Below are 22500 nucleotides of genomic sequence, written 5' to 3'. Positions count from 1 at the left end.
TTCCAGAGTTCACTTTGGTAAAAAGCCTGTTTTTGTTATTTAAAGTCATCCAAGGTTCAGCTGTCTTTATTTTTCCTAACTTTGTGACACTACATGTACACACAGGATCAAATTTGTAGTCTTCTCTGTGCTGCCTGGGTCACTCTAAGAGCTTACATTATATTAGGTCACCCCTTCATTATCCCCTGAATAATGTTTTTAGGTGGCTTAATCACAATAGCCACTAAAATTTACTCAACACCCGATATAATTATAGGGAGTTGAATAACTGATACCATCATACAGAATGCCATCCACAACTTATTTCTATTTCACCTTCAATTATTTTCTTATCACATATTTATGACTGACAAATTTTACTTTACAAAGTTGTTCCTTTTTTCATCCGAGCATCGCATTTATTGGTTCCTTCAACAAAAGTTCCTGTTCAAAAATATGAACTTGGGAGGATCTATTCATAAATTTACATATTGTGTTTTTTTTGGAGAACTGGCTTTTAAAGGTCAAGGGCACAGTATACAATGCACTGTATGCTTTCACCACATTGGCCACGCACAGACCTTTGCAAAGGATTCCTTCAAAACCCATCACAAAATTTGATAGGTATGAATGAATGGAATCACATAATTCATTTTAGAGACAAAATCACCTTGTCAGTATTTCCCTTTTAAAAGCAAAAACAACAACATGGACAATATTACAGCATCTGTCCCACATGTCATTGGTTATTTTTAGTGACACTTGAAAATAAACAGGATCTTGCATTTCCTTGCAAAAACATCACTGGCAACTCAGAAAATACAATTCGGTAAGTTCTTGAGATGCTCATGGCAACGACTAAAAGTTCAAAATGAACTAGAATGTATACAGCTGGCTGCTTTGGAGTTACATTAGCCCTTAATTGCTGAAGATTAGACAAATCATAGATCATTATTTTCTAAGAGGATGAAAGGAACAAAAAAAAAGTGCCAGCAGCGAGCTTTTCCAATTAATAAAACTTGAATTTTGCATCTCTATGAAATCACAAAGAAACAAAAAGAACACTCTCAAAATGAGTCACACGAGAAGGCAATCTCTCATTTCACCGCTGTCAGCGGCCGATTTGATTGCCAAACCGGAAACCAATCACGTTATGCCTTTGACTGGCTCGCGTGCGCAACACACAACAAAAAAGACGCCATCACTTTCCCTCTGAGGATTGATCAGCAAATGTCAAGTTGCAAGATGGACTTATTATCTGGATCAGAAATAATTAAATGCAAACACATTTAGAAGTCATGCATTGTTAATAGGAGGATTGCGCCTTCTAGTAGAGCAAACGACTCGAGCGCCTCTGCACCAGTTTACTTAACAGAAGAAAGTTCCACATAGAATGTTCATAAACGTTCAGCGACAAACCTCATGCCTCGAGATAACTTCACCGCCGTCAGCAGCGAAAGATCTTGACAAGTAATTGGCGGATATCAAGACACTATAAAAGAAGGATGAACTTTTTCAAATATGAATGCTAAGAACATCAAATGCAAACAGATAAGCTCGCGGCAAGCTGTCCATTGATGAATGAATTTGGCTTATGGCAGCAAAACTTACCGGTTCTGTGTAACATCCAACAAAAATTTTTTGCCAAATCCTCTCAAGTAGAAAACCGCTCTATTGATATGATCACCCTGAATAAAACAAATATATTTTAATGGATGGTTTAATTTAAAATTTGCATTTCAGTCGGGAGGAAAATTCGATGGACTTCCTCTCTCAGAACAGTGTGATCAACGTGGACAAAAACTCAATTTGGACACAAACAATACGGCAAAAAGAACCGTAACATCGGTCAGACGAAGATTAAGTAAACTGACTCGCTCACCAAATTAGATCTTGTTGATACGTCCCTCCTCCACAGGCCTTGAGTTTGAATATGTGGCGCTACAATTTCGTAATTTCGTAATTCCTGCTGGAAATTACTCTCATCCAAAAGTTTCGAATCTATACAACAACACAAGAAAGTAATAACGTGAAAGACTCTGACATAACAATGCATACGAGGAATACTAAAATTTCAACCAACTCGTGAGAGGAGATCATGACAAGCAAGAAAAAAATAAACAGATAAAAACTGGGCTTGGTTTAAAAATCTGTTGCCACTGAGTTATACCTGTCTTTCCAAACAAGCTCAAGTGAGCCGCAAGGATTGGCAAAGCAATCACAAACAGATTCATCTTCGCTTCGTAGTTTCTAATTGATTAACCGCCTTCCTTGAATAAAGTTCCGTCATTTGTGTTGCCGACTTTAAGGCTCCACCACTTCACCGCCCGTCACATTTTCCACGCACTTCCTGCGATCGTGAGAGAGTTTACTTTATGAGCCCCCGTGTAATAAAACATCAGCTGAGTCAATATCGGGAGGGAGGGGAGAGAGGGCACACCCAAATGAAATTCTAAGGGGAGGTGGGTCACCGCTTTTTTATGTTCCTGTCAAAATGGCTTCCTCTTCGGACATTTCTGGATTTAGCAACCTCACAACGGCATTTATTCGACACAGAGAGAGGCAAACGTTTGACCGTCATTTGGACCGTAAGCTTGAACCATTTCTACTCACAGAGCATGATTTTTTTTTATCATTTTCTCATCTTGTTTGATACATTTTACATGTGATAAACCCACCTTTTCAAGCTCACCGATATTCCCTTTGAAATTATTGTTGCATTTCCAGAGAGGATAAAAGAAGAGGGAGAAAGAATATTGAAGGAGAATGACCCAAGAAACACATCCCGTATAAACCCACATTCAGTCTTTTGGATGGTGGCAGCGCTAGCTGTGTTTTATTATACTGATTTTTACATCGCTGTAAGGTTTGATGCCAGAATCCACAGGTCTGTATTGCAGCAGTTTATTTTACAAATTGTCTACCTGTTCGGCAGTCAGATAGGATTTTTAAAATGCTCCAACACCGTGAATCTAAATCTTTTTCTAATTTTGCGCAACCCTCTTAACCTTTTGGATACTTCTTAGGGCTAGTTCACTTGTTTATCCCCAGGGGAGGGGGTGAGGGCGGGCATAACTAAGGGGATATGACATTTCAGCCTATTTTCATGTCCAATTCCCTGCCCGTGGGCCAAATACCCCTTTCCTAGGGGTAAACCACAGGCACCTCAAGCTCAGTGTGAGGGAAAGCCCAAAAAAATATAAGGATTTGTACGGGAATCCTGATAAATGACCTGAGAAGGTAATTTTACGAAATAATCTCAATTTAAAAAGCCTAATCTTATTGTCATTGTGGGTCGCTTCCTTCCTGTGTGGTTTGTTGCGAGATTCAATGCAAATTGAACCATTATCAGTTCCTTGCTTGTCAATGGTTATAATAAAATACCAAGGCTGAACACTGAATTCTCAGGAGCCCACAAATTGAGTCAAGTATTCCTGGATAAAATGTTCCCATGGTTACAATTCCACCCTAGAATTCAAGGGCAAAGGGTTTTCTTTCATTTCAATTGGCTAGCCACACAATTGAAGCCCTGCCAGCGATGCCAGGTGGCTGTTAGTGTCCCAAACATTGAACACGACAAGGCGACCATTGAGTTCAGCTTGGTAACAAGTCTTTGTTTGTCATCCCTGACAAAGTTACCAAGCCAAACTCAACAGGTGCCATATAGTTTTGTTAGCTTTCCCTCACACTGAACTTAAGATGCCTGTGAGTAAATGTGTGATCATATATGTTAAAGGCCTCTGAATAATTTTCAGTGGATACATCCCTATACAATAAACTTTCCAACCTCAACTTCATGAAGTCCTCTGCAACACAGAAGGGAGCACTTCCAGTCAGTGCCATTGGTATTGTCACAGAAACCAACACAGTTCTGATGATGCAAACCTTTGCATGTCTTATACTCTATCCAGTCTAATACATCAGGTCTCGGTTGTTCAAAAGGGAGATAACACTATGAACCGGTCATGATAAATCACTATCCAGCAGATACCTAAACACTAGCAAACCAATTGAGTTATCCAGTGGATAGTGATTTATTCAGTAGATATCACTAACCACCCTTTGAACAACAGTGCTATCCACTGGGCCTGGTGGTTCAGCTTTTAAGCAAGTTATGTACAGTTCTTCCTGTCCACTTTCCACTATCATTGATTGAATTCTGAGATCGACACAACCATCAAACAACTTATCTGCTTAAGCAAATTAGGTATAACCACTCGCCACCTCAGTCTTTCTTTCAACGTCCCAAGCCTTGAACAAGGGCAAAAAATCGAAGAGTTTTTTCAAGGTTTTTTATTACATTCTGGCTCAACAACTTTTAACTACTCAAAGCTGGGCTTATCTTTCATAAAACAACAGAACAAAGTGAACATGACAGTACCTGTAATTTAACAAGGCTAATCAGAATAACAATGGTGGGTTTGTCTTCCGCCATTTTGGTTTGGTATATGAAAGTCCATCCCAAAGCTGGCAAAATAGCAGGCAATCCAATACTGAAGCACAATCCCAAATTCCTCTGGGTAATGTTCAAGATGGTGTGCGTAAAGGTAGGTTCCAGGCTCTTTTGCGACCTTGTCAAACATCCCCACCCTCAGGATCCCGAGTTTTGTCAAATTTCCTACTATTCCCCAGCCACTTAAGAGGAGATTGAGTCAAATCCCCTGGGTATACCTGCCCCCCCCTCCCCTGGGGCTAAACATTGACAGGTATTTCTTTTTTTGGCAGGACATGGTTGTATGTTGGAGGCTTTCTTATTGGAGTCAACCTTTGTGTTGGATGTTACTGTGTACTGTGGCTGAGTTACTACAAAAAGATAACTGACTGGGACAAACACTCGCCTTACATTATACCCATTGCAACTGCATCTTTTATTGCTGGCATGATTTGGTAAGGATTTAGAGTGCCAGTGTGTTCACTTTGTTTACATTTTTTGCGACATTAGCATAAGCATACAGTTTTGTAATCTCTCAACCAAAAAATCATTACTGAATATTGAAAGTTCATTGCATAATGAACTATCTCTTAAACTTTGAGCGCAATTTACCAGATAATATCTGAGTAATGACGCTTTAAAAATTCCAATTTACAAAGATTGTATAAGCTCATTAGCGCTTTTGCCACCCAAGATTTTATCACTTTTTGATGGCTATTAAATTGCCTGTTATCAAATCTAAAAGGCTTAGAATTTGGAGATTTTGCTAACTTTAACATGTTCTTTTGCCTTTTGAAGTCAATTTGCAAAATTTGTAGCATGATGCCTTCTCTCAGCAAACTCGTATGTATGTTAATGAGACAAAATGTAAACATTGACATCAGCAAAGATTCGCCAATAGCAGGGGTTTCCTTAGGGCTTCAAAAAGGCTTAGACTTACAGGGACACTTCATGTTAGATGTCAAAATTGGGCGTAAATCAGTAATTACCTGCATTCTCAACAACACAGTGTTTTCAGAGAGCTAAGAAAAAGTGGTAAAATTGGTAGTTATGGAGTTTAGTGGACTGGAATGACTTGAGAGAGAGATGCACACATCACAAGTGACTCAAGAAAAGACTGTTTTAGGATTATGTTATTAAAATCACAAGTGCAAGTTCTAGGCCATTCACTGTGTACATTGGCATATAATTATATGGGTCAAGCGTCAGGTCAAGATGGCTGGATGTTGGCTTTGTTCTTTTTTTGCATGTTTATGGACCGAGACGAAGTCAAGTTCATAAACACGCAAAAAAAAACAAGGCCAATATCCATCCATCTTGACCAAACAAGCTTGGTCAATGAAGGATTTATTATATGGGATGAAACACCGAAAAATGATCATTGTTCTTGCGGGACCAAGCGAGTAATCCCGAGCAGGCAGTATAGCTCCTTCTTGCCTGCTCGGGTAGCCAATCACAGTGCGGGATTTGGTTCATCTTGCCCACTCATGGAGCTAGTCATATAATAAAATCATTTACTAATAACATTAATTGTTTTTCTCTTGTTTTTATCACAGCTCTACCTATGCACTGTGGCCTCTATGGAAATTCCTAACACCATTCATAACATTCACATTATTTATGGGCGTAATCTTTTTGGCTACCTTAATACCTCTATAAATGGGAGTTCAGTAATTTTTCTTGTCAATGCAGTTGGTTAAGAATGATTTCAATATTTCTACTGAGTGTTTTGGATTCAACTGTTTTTGAAAATTCATACGACTGTGGAAAGGAAAATAAGTTGCAGCAGTGGTATTACTGGGTAACTATAGGTATTGTCACTGTAAGCTTAGTAACTGCAGTGAAGAACTTCTCAGGTAAAGAGATTGGCATGCAGTCGGGCCGAATGCCATCAACTAAAGAAGAGATTCTGGGATACCAAGCATCAAACTTGTCATTTTTTAAAACAATAAAGTAGATTTGTTAGTCATTATAAGAGGCACAAAAAGTGAAAATGATTCTCACAAATGCGATTATTTGTATGTGCCATAGAATATTCACAATATCTACCAATATCAGCCTCTCCAGAGGACGTGTTCAAGAAAAACTCTTCCCCTCCCTCCCCTTCAGGGGCACAATGAGGTCATCAGAAGTAACTACACGGAAATTGACGGGATACCGGATATTTAGGCCAAATGTTAATAGGATCATGATACTAAGACCCACCCTAATGGGACCTTAAGAGTAGGTCCATTTATTGTCTCTTGGGGAGGGAGATTGACAGTGCCACAAAGCCAATGATTTTTAGGGCTGGACAAAGCTATACATACGAAGGACTTGACTAGAATATGAGTTGGCGTCTGAGTGATTCCCAAGTGAGGGCGACGACGACGGCTACGAGAACCTAGCTTTTCTCGTTAATGTAATAATTTTGCAATTACTCCAAGTCGCTCGGCTTGGAAAGTGTGAATACACATTCCAAGAATAAAATTGGTGAGAACGGTGTGGATATTTAAAGAGAAAATTGAAAATTCATCGTCAAGTGCTCTCGTCCTCCACGTGACCCCAAATTTGATTATTTTACGTCGTTATCAAGACGAGAACGGCAAAGAAGTTTGTCAAAATGTAAAACGCACTTTTGCAGCGCGTGAAGAACAATTGTTTTTTCTAATTAAACCTATTGTTAATGTGGCGGTCTGGAAGCCGCTGTCGTCGTCCTCGCTTAAGGTCCCTAAAATTTGCGGAAAAACTTTAGCGTTACAGTGAATCTACAATATTTATTACTAAAAGATCACTGGCAATCACGTTTTTCAGGCAGATAGTTTTCGTTACAGTGTTTCATGGAATTGTACTGCACTAAGAAAGGAAAGAGGAATGAATATCCAAAAAAGAATAGTTGTCTAAATGTCAATTTTAATGATATCAAAAGTAAAGTAAAGTCTCTGCTTACAAGGCAGGAGGCCCAATCAGGCCGGCACTTATCTCCGGTTTCATTAGCATGAAACGACTAGGGGTATTTCTACTCCCCCCTGGATGCGATACTAGTCCACCCATTTATACACCTGGGTGGAGAGAGGCACCGTGGGAGTAAAGTGTCTTGCCCAAGAACACAACAAAATGTCCCCAGCCAGGACACGAACCCGGACCACTCGATCCGGAGTCGACCCTAACCATGAGGCCACCGCGCGCCTCCCTAAAACATTCTCTTGTTATGTTGAAAAATACACTTCCGGTCGTAAAAAAACGGCCATTTGAGAGATCGATGAAGGTGTAAATTTGCGCAAATTCTTTCCTTTTGTTTTACATCTGTAAAAATTAGTGGTCAATTAGTCCATTAAAGTTTGCTAGGAATGAAGTTGTCAAAGTCCCGTATGTTAGGGCGTTGCCTTCCAGGGACCTCTTTTACCATTTAAAATACTGATCCAGTATTTTATTGTCAGACTTAGCATTGCTTATGAGCTTTTCCTCGTTTGCAAAAAAAATTCTGCAGGAATATCTGTGCCTCTCTCTGAAATGTCGGATTTCTCGCTTCTCACTTCTCACTTTCATTTAATAGCAAAATGTAGATTCGACTTTTCACGTGCTCTCTGCTGAATTGAAATGCAAATCTTGTGGGGCGGGAGGAAGGAGAATATTTTTATATTAATATATTGGAAATAAAAAAAAACAGTCATCCCATTATTGCTTTCTTTCTTTTAATGGGCCCAATTTTTCCATAATTAAAATTCAGGGTTGGTTGTCGTCGATTCAAATGTTGATGATGGTGGCCAACTGTTCAATGTCAGTAAAGCTAAACCGGTAGATCAGCGAGTAAAATGATCAAAGCGACAGAGAATATCTGGTAGCTCTTTACCTAATTCCTCTTCAGTAAAAACTGAAGATTAAACGTTATCATATATTTCAGGTGTTCTTTTTTTAATCCGATGGTGGTATTTTTGTATAGCATGACATCGGAAGAGATAGGACTGAAACTGGACAAGCTCTCGGGTTTCACACCCGAAAACCACCTTTTAACAACTGAATCGGTTTCCTCTATGCGTCCGCCGCCGTCGCAACTTGCATGACTTCAGAACAATGTGGCGGTTCCAAAGGATTTTAATGCGCATTCGCTTGAGGGAAATGGCAGTTGATATCTGAAGGGGGATTTCCGGCCTTTTAATCAAGCTATCTACCAGTGACAAGAAAGTGAATGGAAATAAACTTAGTCGAGACGAACCGAACTGGCATTAGAAAAATGCTATCCTTAATTTAATCACCAAGGTCTACAAAAAGTGTTTGTGTTTTCTTTTAAATCTTGCTACGATGGCCAATTCGGTTTAACCACGTGGTTTGATTTTCATTTCATTATTATTTTTATTTTTTTCTTTACAAAAAGAGAAAGAAATTCTCCAGAACTGAGTAAATTGGTAGAAACTGACCTCATAAAGTTATCGGATCTGTCCGTCTGGTCACAAATCGGATTTTCAGCGGATAAATGAATCCTTTCCTTGCAACAACCACACTGGATTCTATCAACGCTTAATCTGCTCACAATGAAAATCGAGTAGTTAAATATAATATCAAATCTCCTGTTTTAAGAACGTTCATCTGGATTACAGCAGAAGTTTTATTTTTGGCGGATTACCCACGAAAATCTTTCCTTGTTTCAAAGGAAGAACGAAGTAAAAAAAAACGCGGAAGAGGTAACCCCTCAAAAGAGTCTCAGCGTCGAGTCTGTATCTCACCACGCCTCAACTGAAAATAAAAAACCGCATATTTCCTTCCTCTACAAACGAAAAGCTATGACGTTCAACTGAATTCCTGAATGAATTTTGTCGGAATGGCGTGGATATTCAGCACTAAAAAGATCTTCAGTTTCGCGAAACACAGAGCAACAGAGAAAAAGGACCCTCTACTTTGATCAAATTCGGCGACCAAAGCTTCCCGCGAAGAAATTCTAAGACAATTTCTACGGTGAACAGAAATTCGTGACGAAGTCCCTTAATAAGGCCCGAGCAAAGGGTTTCAACATCCGGTCGATTTTGTTGAACGATGTTGACTGCTGGGGTTTCATCTTCGATTCAACATGTGTCAACACGGTTGAAAGGAGGGGAGGCAAACGGTTTTAACATCGCGTTTCAGCAACAAAATGAAACGGATGTCGAAGCAGTTTGCCTCGGTTGAAAGGGGGGAGCCTTAAGCCGATGATACACGGTTCAAGATCAAGCAACATTTGTTGCTCAACAAATGTTGAACAATGTTGCACAAACGTATTGAACGGAATAGAGCTGGTCTTTATTTTCGTTCAACATCGTTCAACAACATTCAACGTGTTTAACGATGGCATATTCAACATTCAACACAACACGACACACTGTTCAACATTTGTTGAACAAGAGCTGCTACATTTGTTGATCAACAAATGGTGAACCGTGTATCATCGGCTTTATACTACATTCCATGTTTTCTTTTTTCAGGCGAAAGACCAGAGCACGTGGTACTGTAATACATTGTTCTCTCCGTACAAAAATAGCTTTATTATCAAGAAGCCAAAAATGTACACCAAATATGTTAACAATACAATCTACATGTCTGAAAAGAACTTGGTTAAAATGTACAGTGATTTAAGTCAAGTTCCCAATGCTATTTACAATAGATAATGCCATAAAATTGATTACACAATTCAAAATGAAACAGCATTGACGAAATGTGATTATATCGAAAAGAAAAAAATCTATTTGTACACACAGTTTTTTCCTCACGAATCTTCTTCAGGAACTCCCAGCGATCGGCTAAACAGAATCAACGAGATTAAATAAAATAGTTATTCTAATTACCATTGATACTGTATCCTAATGCACTAAAATAGCTTCGAAATCACGTCTTTGGAGGATATTTCAGATTATCAAGTTTGGATCAGTCGTTTAAAGAATTCTGTCAATTTAAATGAATTTAGCAGTACAGTTACTAACCCATGCAGTTACATTTTCGATTTTTTTCAGTCAGGCGTTTCCCTGCTTAATCACAGCTACTGTTCCCATGTACTTATTCTACTCGGACTTTTTTAAACATCATAAAACGACTGCAGAAGTACGATCTCCTAAAAAATATCTATAAATGTTCTTTAAAAAAACTATTTCTGTCTTCACACTGTCTTCCAAGCACACCTTTGTGAAACAACCGATGTCTGGCGATTTGTTGAATCTCGACAGAATCTGTTCACTTTAAAAGAAAGAAAGCGAGCATGCACATTTTCACAACAACCTCGCACAGTTATCAGGTATTCGGAAAAATATCGGGACACAGCTCCAATACATTCCTGAACAAATCAAAACTTACGATGTTATATACCTGCCACGAGACTCAACAGCCTAGGCGATTTAAGTTGGATTTTAGCTTTTCACTTCACGGATTTACCATTAAAATGGAGGTTCCGCCTTTTGCAAGAAGTCCGGCAAAAAGCTTGTAACTTGCATACAAGAATAAAGGAACACAAAAGAACAAACCATACAATGCAAAATATAAGAGTTCATCCGTCAATTTAAAGTCATTACTGTATTTGTGCGTTAAAACTTTATCTAAAACTCTTGGATACCACCTTAGTCTATTGTCGCCCAAAATCAGTCTATACCTGAATTCAAACGACGTCGCATGTGAGGAATAAATTCCGATTTCACGATTACAACAAACGAATTGAAAACAAAATCGTGATAAAAACAACAGATATTAAAGCTTTTCATCAAACTCTTAACGAAGAGGAAGAAGAGCTCTTCTTTTCTAATTTGCCCACTAAAAGAGAAATTTCACAGAATCCCGGCTCTGATTGTCTTGTTCAAAATTACCGCTTTTGGCGGATTTTCTTCAACTAATAACTAATGCATAATAAAAGATGCTTACTATTCAGGATGATCTCTACTACAAAAATAATGTGTCCCCCGACTGAATCGGCGTAATTGTTTCTTTCTCTTCGCTTACAATCTCCTGACAAACACACTTCAACAGACTGAAAGGCGACTTACAACGAACGGTTAAGTATAAGCTAACGAATATTGTTGATCATTTCATTGAAAAAAAAAACATTTGTTTTTCTGACATACAAACTAACACATAAAACGAGCCCGTAGAAGACACTCAATTTCGGTCAGAGGTGTTGCTTGGTAACGCGATGTCCATTTTATTAGGGCAAGCAGATAGCAGCAAAGGTAATGACCTGAAAAAATTCTAAGATTTGGAAAATATACCATGTACATTAAATTTGACAGCTTTAAGTTACTCTATCTGTCTTTCCTTCTGTCAATTTCTCTTCTTGCTCGTAATGTTTGAGAGAACTCAGAGCGTCTTTCACGGCATGGTAGATAATGTTCTTGACCTGAAAAGCAACATGCTTATTTTAATCAATAAAATATAATAATAACAAATTAAGATGTCGACATCTCGAGGGAATTTCTTGGTGTACTAACGGTTTTACACAACAGCATTTTGGGTGAGGAAAAGAAGCGAAAATGTTTATGCCAATAGGAGGATCTTTGTTTACCAATTATGCCTCATAAGTATAAGCTCATCGATTCCTAATCAATCCGTCGTTAATTCGAATTGTTGAAAACTCGAGTCCGATATACCAGGAAATGATCTTAGAACAACTTTGGTTTAGAGATAAAAAAAATCACAAAGAATGAAGCGCATTTTTGCCACACAAGAATTTAAAATTGGGGAGGTAATGTCTGTAGATAAGCTGATTTTTTAAAATTTTTGAAATCACTTTACGTATGACAAGACGCCTTCTAGAAACAAATTTGTATGTAAAGGATTTAAAATAAAAGAAATAGTATAGCTTTAAAAGACATTGCCATGCAAAGGAGTTTAACTATTTTCTGCTCAAGACTTAACAAACATATTTTGACGTGCTAAAAATACTTTTGTGAAACTAAGAGGAGGATAGATCAAATCATATCATTAATGATATGTCTATATGCAAGGCCGAGCAAATGAACTTCAAAAAACTGGAAACTATTCGATCTGCATCACGAGTATTGGACGTACACTATGAACGACACTATCAGTAAAGTGAATATAATGTCCACACGTTCTGATAAGAACCTGATAAGTCCATCTGGCATAGCGTTTAAGAAAAAAAAAACATCCCCTACAGCAGAACAGTGTTTTCATTAAGAACCATTGGGGGCGTTGCGGATCTGTGAATCCTGGTTAAAAAAATCCTGGATTTCAAGAGTCAACCATCGTTACCTGAAGTTTATCTTCGTGATTTGTGTGCTTGTGTGATAAATGGCGAAACTCTTGAGTCATCCGAAAACAATGATCGATACGCTGGTAAAAGGAAAACATTGGCATTACTGTGTGTTAAAAAGAGAGGAAATTTGCGACCACAGAAGCAAATGGTTTAGAAAAGAAAACTACCACATTAAATGCCTCTAACAAAATGTTTATTTAGACTGGCAAAAGACAAACAATGAAGCATGATTTGGTTGTAAAGGAGGTGGGCTATTAGACCGTTCGTGGGAGCAAAAGACGTTTCGTTTTTCAATCACCAATCCAATTCTTAATCATTTTCCGTTTTACCGCAGAATTCAATAACAAGTTCAGGTCTTACCTCTGGGGATACAAAGTCCTCAGCGACTTTAACGCAACTATACAAATTCCGAACCTACAAAAAGAAGTTGCGCGCGTGGTGAGTGAGTGAGTGAGTGAGAGAAACATCTTCAAGCCAGAAGCCGACAAGTAACAGCCATGTTATAGGCTTTTATGTCAGCATTCTTTTAATTGTATTTAGAAGAGCACATTTCGTTGCATCAAAATCACTCTGTAGTGAAACACCAACGAAATAATGTGTAACAAAGAACAACCTGCAATACCAGTGTACAAGAGGACGCATTTGGTTCATTGATCAGATGGTAGAAAGTGGACAAAAACGCCTGTTACAGAGTTACTGAGTTTAAAAAGAGATGTCGTCAAATGAGAACTCCTTGCTTGAAAACCTCAAGTTATTTGGTCTTAATTACAGTCGCGGCAAAACAATACACCATAATCGCAGTGTACGGACAACTGCATACCAATTACAAGGACTTTTTTTTTAAGTTGACGCCCGTCACAGCATTGTATTACAATGCAACGCGCCTTACCGTGGCCACTCGACAAACTTTCACATCTTACAACTAAGTGTAAATACGTCAACTCAACAACCCATGCAACGGTGTTCAACTTACAACCGTGCAAACTTTGCAAGGAGGCGTGAGTGTCAGTTTAATTCGCACACCCTGATTGGCGGATAATTTGTAAAAATCTCTGTTCGGTGGCAGCTGTAAGGCGCGTTGCACTATAAAATAACGTGAAAGAAAAAAATTGCGTCGGGTAAAAAGTCAATGCATTTTCTAGTTGTCCAAACATTTTTAAATAGTTCTTCCTAACCGAATTCGAAGGCCGCTTTTGCACTGAGTTGGAACAAGCAAGGTGTGGAAGCTTATAGAGCGGGCCGAGAAAACGAGAGTTAGCAAGTTGTTAATTACAGTTTTTCGTGACGATGAAAATTCCAGCTAGAAATAATACCAGCCGATAATGTTGAGTATGACTTGCTGGACTGGCGTGGTTAGTATCCAAGAGAATGAGACCTTCATACATCGACATATATGGAGTGCTATCGCTTACGCGACCAGGTACAACATTTTAATTGGCCACTTTCGAAAATACCATAATACTCTTTGTTTGTTCCTCCAAACTTTGGTTCCAGTTTCTCTTAGGACTTCGGACAAAGGTCCCAAGAGAAAACAAAAACAATGCTTATGCACAACTTGTAGGGACAAAAAGAGAGTATCATGGTATTTTCAAAAATGACCTAAATAGTTCAATTAAAAATATATTACTTTGAGACATCAATGTGATCACTGTTTCTTTGGTAACGGCACCAACGTGAAAGCTGTAACGTCATATGAAAGTGGTATATGTACCAACACGTGAATGGGGTTCGCCGAAGGCTGTGAAGTACCCACCTGATGAGGTGCACCAGCTGGGATGAACACGGCGTCACCCAAACATTGACAGATAGCCCATCCCTCCACTTCATAGTCTCTCTTTAGTCTCTCCCTAATGTCGTGATCCAGGTAAAAACACTAAAAGCAAAACACAAACATTAAAAAATATGTAAAAAACCCGAAGTAACAACAATAGACCATTTTACACATGGATCGCACAGATTTTTGGTCGCAAAATTAAAGACTTTTTTTTACGAAGATGATTAAGTTATTTATAATCTTTCTGTTTCTCTGTTTATAATTTGCACGGTCAGTGAACTCCTATCTAATTATATTTTACCCTGAGGGGAGTCTTTTACTGCGTAACCACATCCCCAAGGGTAACATGAAACCTGAGCTGAACCAAACCCAAGCCATTTAACCTCCGGAAGGCCCCAAACTCAGGGTGTGTGTAACCACAGCTTTTGACTGATTCAGGTCGAGTCCGGACAACAAATATGTACGCCACGACCTCCAGCCAAATATTTCCCCATTAGACCCTCCCATTCAGTCAATAATCGCCGATTCTTGACCCTTTCTGAGCCGCTGCGAGTGTAAAAATGATTTCTACCTGGTCGTGTATTGGATCATGATGTTGTGAATGCTTCATCTTACGTTCCTTGGTTATCTGAAAATGAATCAAGAGAAGCAAGTAAGCCTCTCCAGCAGGTAACTTGGTTACGGTATAAAGTCGCTCTGGAGTAGACAAGGGCTCCGTCATGGCTGGAGCTTATCCTATCCTGGTTTCAGAAACACAACTGGAAAGTGATTGCAGACCCCTCTCCCCCTGATTCAAGTCCATCGTAGAGTCACCACTCCGGCAATATATCGAATGTAGTAATTCATTAGTAAGATGAACAATTCTTTATTTCGAAGCATGATACGTCCTTCAAAACATATGCGTCTGAGACTGGCTAGCCGCCGGGATTGAAGATAACTATTATTAACTAACCTCGCGAAGACAATCCCTGATCTTGTCAGCATCTTCGGCTGCATAAATATGCCACAACGCTCCCTGGAGAGAAGTAAAACGAGATAAACAATTCGGCAAAAGACATCAAAATATCACGGGTAAAGGCATCGGCTAAGAATGAAACCCAGTTCTACTGATTATGCCAGAACTCCCTGAAGAGAAGTAGAACGAGAAAAATAATTCAAAAAAAGATATAACAACATAACGGTCGGGTAAAGAAGTCTAATAATTAAACCCAATTCTAATCCTACATTTGAAGTACATGGCGATGAACTGAGCATTGCAGCAAAGTCGTTAAAATATCATAGTCTGTCAACAAAAAGGCACTTGCAAGTTATCCATAACAAACAAAGGAACTGCTGATGTACAGTAGGAGAGGTAGGTACAGAGATCCGTCGAGGAACGTTAGCTATTTTTTCTCGCAATAAGGAAAAAACAAAAGGCTTTCATACGATTCTTGCAGTTTCCTGCCGGACTCGTATCCTTTGCGATTCATCACAAGCCTCGTCCACTGCCTTTATAGCATCTGTGAAAAGGAGAATGATTCCTATGTCAGTAAAAACAGATGGTTTCTTATCAAGTTGTTTAGGAAAATAACAATTGGGAGGCAAAGGGATTTACAAATATTGAGATGACTTGCCGTTGCTTAGGTAAAGATAAAAGCATTTTAAAAGAAAAAATTATAAAAACTAAATTAATATACCAAGAACACAAAGTTAAAAAGTAGGTACGCATTGCGTACGTGTGGTAGTGCAGTAACCTGACACAGCGCTTTGTTCCGTAACTGTCAACTAAGCTGCGTTTTGTTTTCCAGAACGTATTAAAATCTGTATAATACTAAACCGAGAAAGACTGAAGAAAATAAATGGGGGTCGAGAAACACTGGCTTCGAGGCTAACATGAAGTTCAACTTCTTTTTCACATTAAGCGTATACTCTAAGTTTCTGACAGTTTCCACCTCAAAAATACACTGAAGTTAATCCCTGTCCTGCGGGGTTAGTGGATGGGATGGGACAGGAGACCTCAACTATACGACTTTCTGCCAGAAACATAGGAATGCCATCAGCTACAAAATTTGGGACATGAAAACAACATAACTTTTGTGCCACGAATATACAAAACTACCATCAGCGAAAAACATTTCGGGAGATTTTTGCTATGTTCAATTTTCTATTGTTCTTTTGGCTGCACCAGTAATCGCAAAACGCGTAAATTAAGCGATTTCAGCGGCCGCCTGTGATCAAGTTACCTTGAGTGTTACTAACAACTGGATTTATCTGTGCAAAATGACGGTAAGACATCGGATTGCTGCTTTGTTAGTTAGTTTTTTTTTCTTTCAAGTGTTATAAAAGTCAAAAAGAAATGGGCGAATTCAACACAAAGATCACAATCGTCCAACTCTTAAAGTTGACCATTGTTTCTGCAAAGTTAAAAATTCACTGTCCAAGACGAGGTTATTTAACAGGTAATTCCATCGTTTTGGAAATAGAAACTGCTTTATTATTCATCAGCGTCACTAATTCTTGCCGATTTTGGTGCTCATTTGTTGAAATTCAAGCACGCTTCCAACAGACCAGTTTATTTTCGAGTTTCACCCAGTTATTTTCGGTGCGGTTGTTAAATAATACGAGGATTTGAATTTTTTAAAAGAAAAGTGGAGCGGAAAATTGCGTGAATAAATTGCGATAGAGGAAAGAGCCTATCAGTGACATCAATAGACACACTAGCCGATATAATCTACAAGTTTACCAATCAGCAAAATTAAAGTAGTGTTGCCGCACGTACACTTACACTCGATAACTAAAAGATTTCGACATTACTAACCTGTGATTTTTTAATGTTCCGTTTAATTCAGAAGAGCTCATCTCTTCTATTACTAGGCAATTTTTTTTGAGCACAGCGCCGTGGGAATTTCAAAGCAAACAAGATGATGAAATCTACATTTTTTGCTGATCGATCACAATGATAAAGATAAAAATAGTTTTCTACTGCTTTTCTTTCTGTTGCGATGAAATTACTTTTAAGGCCCGTTTTAAAGGTCGCATTTTACATGTGCCGAATCTAATGCAAATGAACGAAAACAATAATTTTTCTCATTTGCATTAGATTCGGCACATGTAAAATGCGACGTTTAAAACGGGCCTAAGGTAGCCTTTACACTTGCCTGTTAAGTAAGACTTAAGAGCCGCTAACCTAAAATGCTTGTGTGAAGGCCTAAGTAACATTTCAACTTATTTTACTTTGCATCTCATTTAAGTCGGAAAGTTGACATGATACGATACAAGTAATAGATAAGTGACTTGAAAACCATCCTTACGCCCGACTTACGGTTTCTTGGGTTGCGCCAGGAGGTGCAAACATGTGAATCACAGCAGACCATTGTGGTAAAGTTTACTTGAAGTATTTGCATTATTTGAGTGTAATGCTTTAAGGAAGGGAAAATTACTTGAATTGAGATTTTCCAAAGTTTACTCACGATTTAGTGTAAAGACTATTTGAATGTTTTTCAATGCAGTCAGAAAAGTTGACCCGGTCTTTAAGAATTAAAATACTATAGTCGACTAGTGATTTTTTTTTGCTTTGTCTATTTGACGTGCAGAATGTCTGTGGAATGTAAGCTTGCGTGACGATCTCCGTATACTGATTTTGATTTAAGACATGTAAAAATTTAATTGCCTGCTAATTTGACAATAACGTACTCAAACAGTTTTCATTCCCTTGTAATTAAGAAAATTAAGAAAGGAAAAAGGCGGCAAGTGGGCCGCAAACAAACATCAATTGTTGTAATTCAAAAAACCGTACATTAGTTTCGTAATTCATGCACGCGCTGCAGGCCTACAGACCTTACACTCACTCACTCACTCTGACAGCCCCGATGACAATATGGTAGTGGACTTATACTAAGTGCAATACCACAAAAATCACAGCTAAAATAAAAGCCTACCGTCTCTTTCTTTTTCTCCAGCTCCTTGATCTTTGGGAACGCCGACGTAGACCTAAGACCATCAAACATTGAAAACCGACATGAATTAGCTCGATCGCATACACCCGGATGGCTTCTGGCTCATTTGGTTTAACATCGGACCAATACGCAAACTCAGAGTGGTTAAGTCTACGAGCGACTACGAGAAGGTCTTTTTGGCTCCGTTTGTGAGGTGGAGGGTTCAAATGTGGATGAACCAACAATCGGGGTCTTTAAATGAGTGACATCAAAGTGCTGCCTTTGTAATCACATCCGCAAACGCCTTGAAGTATATCATGGGCTACGGGATTCAGCATATTTCTTGGGGTTATTACCTACAATACGCTACTTTACAGTCCTAGGTCAATAAAGATTTATTATGTATAAGTTGGGATGATAAATATGAGAACTAACCATGACGTTGACTGCGTCTGACATATCAAGGTGGAGATTCGTTGTACCTTCTTTGGGACACGCTGCGGAACCTACACCGAAGAAATCAACCAACACATAGCTATTCATTGTCATTACAGTCTTATTCGCAATCTATCCTGAAAACCAAACTTCGGTCAGCTTTCAATACAGTACCAAATCGTCCAGTGTTGGCACATTCAACATATTTTTAGTCACCTCTGGTAGAGGAACACTATTTTAAGACTTAAACAAGGCACAAGTACTCAAAGCAAGAAGAACTGAATCAATAGCTAATTCCCGTTTCAATTAACCTTCATTTAAACTGAAAAGGGTCTGGTTATGTTTCGTTAAATTGTTACTTGAAAGTTATGAAAGTGGACTTTGATGTGGAAAATTAGACAATATCAAAAATACCACATTTCTCTTGGTACTTATAACTGGAAACTGGAAACAATTCTTATGCAAAATTTTGGAGGGACAAACAAAGAGCAGAGTCGTGCCCTAAGCGTTTGTTAGTGCTGGAGCAGTAACCGTGTGTTTGGCGTAGTGTTTTACCGTCTCTTCCACTCCCCACTTTCCATTACTTAGAAGTGTGGAGGGTGCCTGTCTCCCACGTTGCACGAGGGCTCATAGCTGGGTTGCCATGGGAGCAATCTCCAGCTGGCCTCAAATGGTGGAAGCTCCTATCTTAGACACCCAGCCTCCATTTAGCAACGGAGTTGTTGATTGCTGTTTGGGGAATTGTCACGAGATCACTTTGCGGAGTCCACCGAAAACCAAAACTCCCTCATCACGAAGTCCCCTGTGTGACGGAGTGTCTTCTGATTAACAAGTAGTGCCCCAAAAAATGCTGCACTGAGTCGCGGGGAAAAGGCAGCAATACTTGTATTTCAACAAAAATTAAAAGCACCTCAACTATGGATTTAAAAAAAATTAATCAAAACAGACACTCACCGTAGGCATTGTACATCTTTGGTCCAAGATCTGGCTTGACGAAGAAGTCTGGCAACCTTAGCAAAAGAGATCGCATTATTGTGAAATTACTGTTTGGAGAGATGTTCAATTCCAACATTTGCTCGGAGATAATCCGAAAAAACCGATTATTCATATCGGAAGTCGAATCTAGGACCTCCTGATTTATAGCAATTGCTGGTTTTCACTCAAGTGATCAACAGCCATGTTTTTCGACGAAAACAAAAGGAAGCATTTGCATAATAATAGAGTTAAATTCCCGGAGGATTTGGTCGGGACACCAACATGGCCGCCTTTTCTTTGTTTAAGGCACCAACATGGCGGTCGTGACGTCATGTGAAAACCGAGAATAGACCTCTTTCTTAACGGCGGTCTAATAAAATATTCTTCTGTTTTAATGCTAATAAGCCTTTGTAGCCTCGCTACGGCGAGCAAGTTTCAAAATGAGGGCAGTACGTCTAATCAGCATAAATGCAATTATGAAAGTGGTCTATAGGAAGGTCACAGGTCCGACTTCCTCTGGTATTCCACAGAGATATGATATTTTTTCGATCATGACTTGGGAACACGCATTATCATCATAATTATGTTAATTATTGTTTCCTCCTAAAACACTCAAAAAAGCCTTTCCGTAAAGACATTGAAAGCGAAAATATTAATTGATCACTGGCTTCATTACCGCTTATTCTTTAGGGACTGTTTCATTCCCTATTGAGTGTCTTCCTGTACTAAGTAGTGTAGCAGGTGGTGAAATGTTAACCGAAGAACTGTTCGTTTTTTTTTCCGATAGTGAATCGGGCATGCTCGGAAAACATCCGTGTGCTCCTTTGCAGGAATCGAACCTACCACCTTCCGATTACTAGCTCGCATGCTTTATCACTGAAGCTGTTGGAGACTCGTGGGAGGCAGGCCAATAAACTAAGTTCGTGTGACAATTACAATTATAACTGTAAGAATGCACTATTCAGACCATTTGAGTCCTAGCAGTGTCACATGAAACTCATTTCATGGGCTAGATCCCACGAGTCTCGTATAGCTCAGTGGTAGAGCATCCGAACTCGTAGATTCGACTCCGGCGAAGGGGCACTCGATTTTTTACGAGCATCCCCGAGTCACCATCGGCAAAAAGGAATAAATATTTAACGATAGCAAATGTAACATCGGGTGATAAACAAACAAACTAAACCAAGTGATTCAATTCATATATAGTCATATATAATTTCGTTCATTGAAACAGACTAAAATGAAAAACGAAGAACATGCGGCCTTTTCAAAGAATTTACCTGGAGACTAGGTTTCTGGAACCATCTCGCCTTGTGTACTCCGGTAAAGGCACGTTTTTCATCAAATCTTCAAACCTATAGCAAAAAACGCGATTGTGAAATATAGATGAAAGACACATATTTTAAAGTGCGGTTGTAACGACTCTACAGGAGAATGATTATTGCAGTTGAAAGCATAGGAAGAAAGCCTGAAAGAAGTCAAGGCTTCAACGACACTTGGCTCATTACAACCGCATTTCAAAATACGTCTCTCGCATATTTCGCAAACAACATTCACAGGATATAGTACAAACTCGCAATTCCCCAGCTGCCAGATGGCTTACAGCTCAGACGGTAGAGCAATGCAGCGCATTTGAAATGGATTTTTATGCAGAGGTGCTTAAGTTGCTTGCAACTAAGATGATCATTCTCCCAAAGAGTAACAAAATACGTAGTATATTCCCAAATCAAATACACCTACAAGACACAGACAGCTAAGCCTTTGTCGCGGGTTTTTATCTTTCGAAATATCGATTAAACTTTGAACCGCGAAAAGCGTCAGTTGGTGCAGGGAGTGCCCAGGGTTTTGTCTCCGTATGATAACAAGGTTTCTAAATAGCCGACAGCCGGTTATCCTTTTCAAATCACTAAATGACCGACATGTTTCAGGCATCCATTTCAAATGGCGCTGATAAACGGACTTAGTCTTAGCACCCATTTGAATAGCACTGATAAACAGTATTTAAGCCTTAGCACCTATCATCGCACTGCTATCATTTCCAAAATGATTCCAGAATAAACGAAATTTCACATATTTAAAATTTCACATACTTTAAAAGAAAATCATCTCATTCATCTCTTACGGGGTGAAATTCGAACTCGCAAATCGACTAGCCTCCAAGGTGGCTTGATAGCTCACTTTCTAGCAGGGTCGTAACAAGGTTTATTATATGGCTCTGTCTCACGAGGACTGGGAACTACAAAATTCACGAATTTGATTGGCTTAAATCGATATTGACCGCGGTCTAGATTTTCCCATCTAGACCGGCATCTAGACCGGTAGTGTTTTGCGGTGAAAAGATGCAAACTAAAATGCAAAAGTATCGAATATTTTCTTCTACCAATATTATTTATGGAAGTGCCAAACAGCATGATGACAAAAGAGAGGATGACGAGCAAACTTTGACAGAATTAAGTTCAGCTCATCGCCACTCATCGCCGTTCACAAAGCAAAATGTCAGTTAGTACAAACCAGTTACATTAAACGAATTAAATTGTTCTTGTTTGGCCTTATAATAAACATCTTATTAACCGAGCTAGGTCGGTCTGTATGGGAGAATCTTGACCTCGGTCGCTGGTACAGACCGAACGCAGTGAGGTCTGTACTGGCGACCTCGGTCAAGATTCTCCCGTACAGACCTCTCGCTCGGTTAATGAGAACTAAATATTTTTTCGTAACTGATCCCGTATTTTTGCCCAAAATTTTGATCCATGAGAATTTTGATCCTCGAACCCACAAACGTTTG

At 39.0% G+C, this 22500-nt stretch overlaps 3 protein-coding genes across 4 annotated transcripts in view; 1 reads left to right on the top strand and 2 right to left on the bottom strand.

Annotated features, from left to right (window-relative positions):
- LOC138005505 (disintegrin and metalloproteinase domain-containing protein 12-like) overlaps positions 1–2351 on the bottom strand; it is a 58238-nt gene extending 55887 nt beyond the window's left edge. The window contains exons 1-4 of the mRNA XM_068851721.1: positions 2150–2351; positions 1862–1980; positions 1591–1667; positions 1399–1471 (exon numbers count right to left, since the gene is read on the bottom strand). Of these exons, the coding sequence (XP_068707822.1) occupies positions 1399–1471; positions 1591–1667; positions 1862–1980; positions 2150–2213 (333 nt within the window). The 5' untranslated portion in view covers positions 2214–2351. The remainder of the gene's footprint in view (positions 1–1398; positions 1472–1590; positions 1668–1861; positions 1981–2149) is intronic.
- Positions 2352–2442: 91 nt separating this feature from the next.
- LOC138007278 (transmembrane protein 128-like) lies at positions 2443–6404 on the top strand. The gene is made up of 4 exons (XM_068854086.1): positions 2443–2567; positions 2707–2866; positions 4705–4866; positions 5968–6404. The coding sequence occupies exons 1-4, from the start codon at positions 2474–2476 to the stop codon at positions 6068–6070; spliced, it is 519 nt and encodes a 172-aa protein (XP_068710187.1). The 5' UTR covers positions 2443–2473; the 3' UTR covers positions 6071–6404.
- Positions 6405–9867: 3463 nt separating this feature from the next.
- The window catches only part of LOC138007274 (lysine-specific demethylase 3B-like), a 49346-nt gene continuing 36713 nt past the window's right edge, over positions 9868–22500 (bottom strand). The window contains exons 29-39 of one of the 2 annotated variants that reach the window (XM_068854081.1): positions 20996–21070; positions 19695–19750; positions 18741–18811; positions 18309–18360; positions 15817–15890; positions 15344–15406; positions 14963–15019; positions 14371–14490; positions 12978–13031; positions 12614–12694; positions 9868–11738 (exon numbers count right to left, since the gene is read on the bottom strand). In XM_068854081.1, coding sequence (XP_068710182.1) covers positions 11634–11738; positions 12614–12694; positions 12978–13031; positions 14371–14490; positions 14963–15019; positions 15344–15406; positions 15817–15890; positions 18309–18360; positions 18741–18811; positions 19695–19750; positions 20996–21070 — 808 coding nt within the window. In that variant the 3' untranslated portion in view covers positions 9868–11633. The remainder of the gene's footprint in view (positions 11739–12613; positions 12695–12977; positions 13032–14370; positions 14491–14962; positions 15020–15343; positions 15407–15816; positions 15891–18308; positions 18361–18740; positions 18812–19694; positions 19751–20995; positions 21071–22500) is intronic. The other variant, XM_068854082.1, reaches the window with a different exon arrangement.

Source organism: Montipora foliosa, chromosome 6 (assembly GCF_036669935.1).
Source record: "Montipora foliosa isolate CH-2021 chromosome 6, ASM3666993v2, whole genome shotgun sequence".
Taxonomy (NCBI): Eukaryota; Metazoa; Cnidaria; class Anthozoa; order Scleractinia; family Acroporidae; genus Montipora; species Montipora foliosa.
This window is presented reverse-complemented; position numbering and strand designations above follow the sequence as displayed.

What these genes read in the sequence shown, in the direction of transcription:
- LOC138007278 (XM_068854086.1), top strand. Translation starts at nt 2,474, where the DNA reads ATGGCTTCCTCTTCGGACATTTCTGGATTTAGCAACCTCACAACGGCA. An exon ending in TTTGATGCCAGAATCCACAG is followed by an intron (nt 2,867 to 4,704) that starts GTCTGTATTGCA and finishes TTTTTTTGGCAG; the next exon opens with GACATGGTTGTATGTTGGAG. An exon ending in TTTATTGCTGGCATGATTTG is followed by an intron (nt 4,867 to 5,967) that starts GTAAGGATTTAG and finishes TTTTTATCACAG; the next exon opens with CTCTACCTATGCACTGTGGC.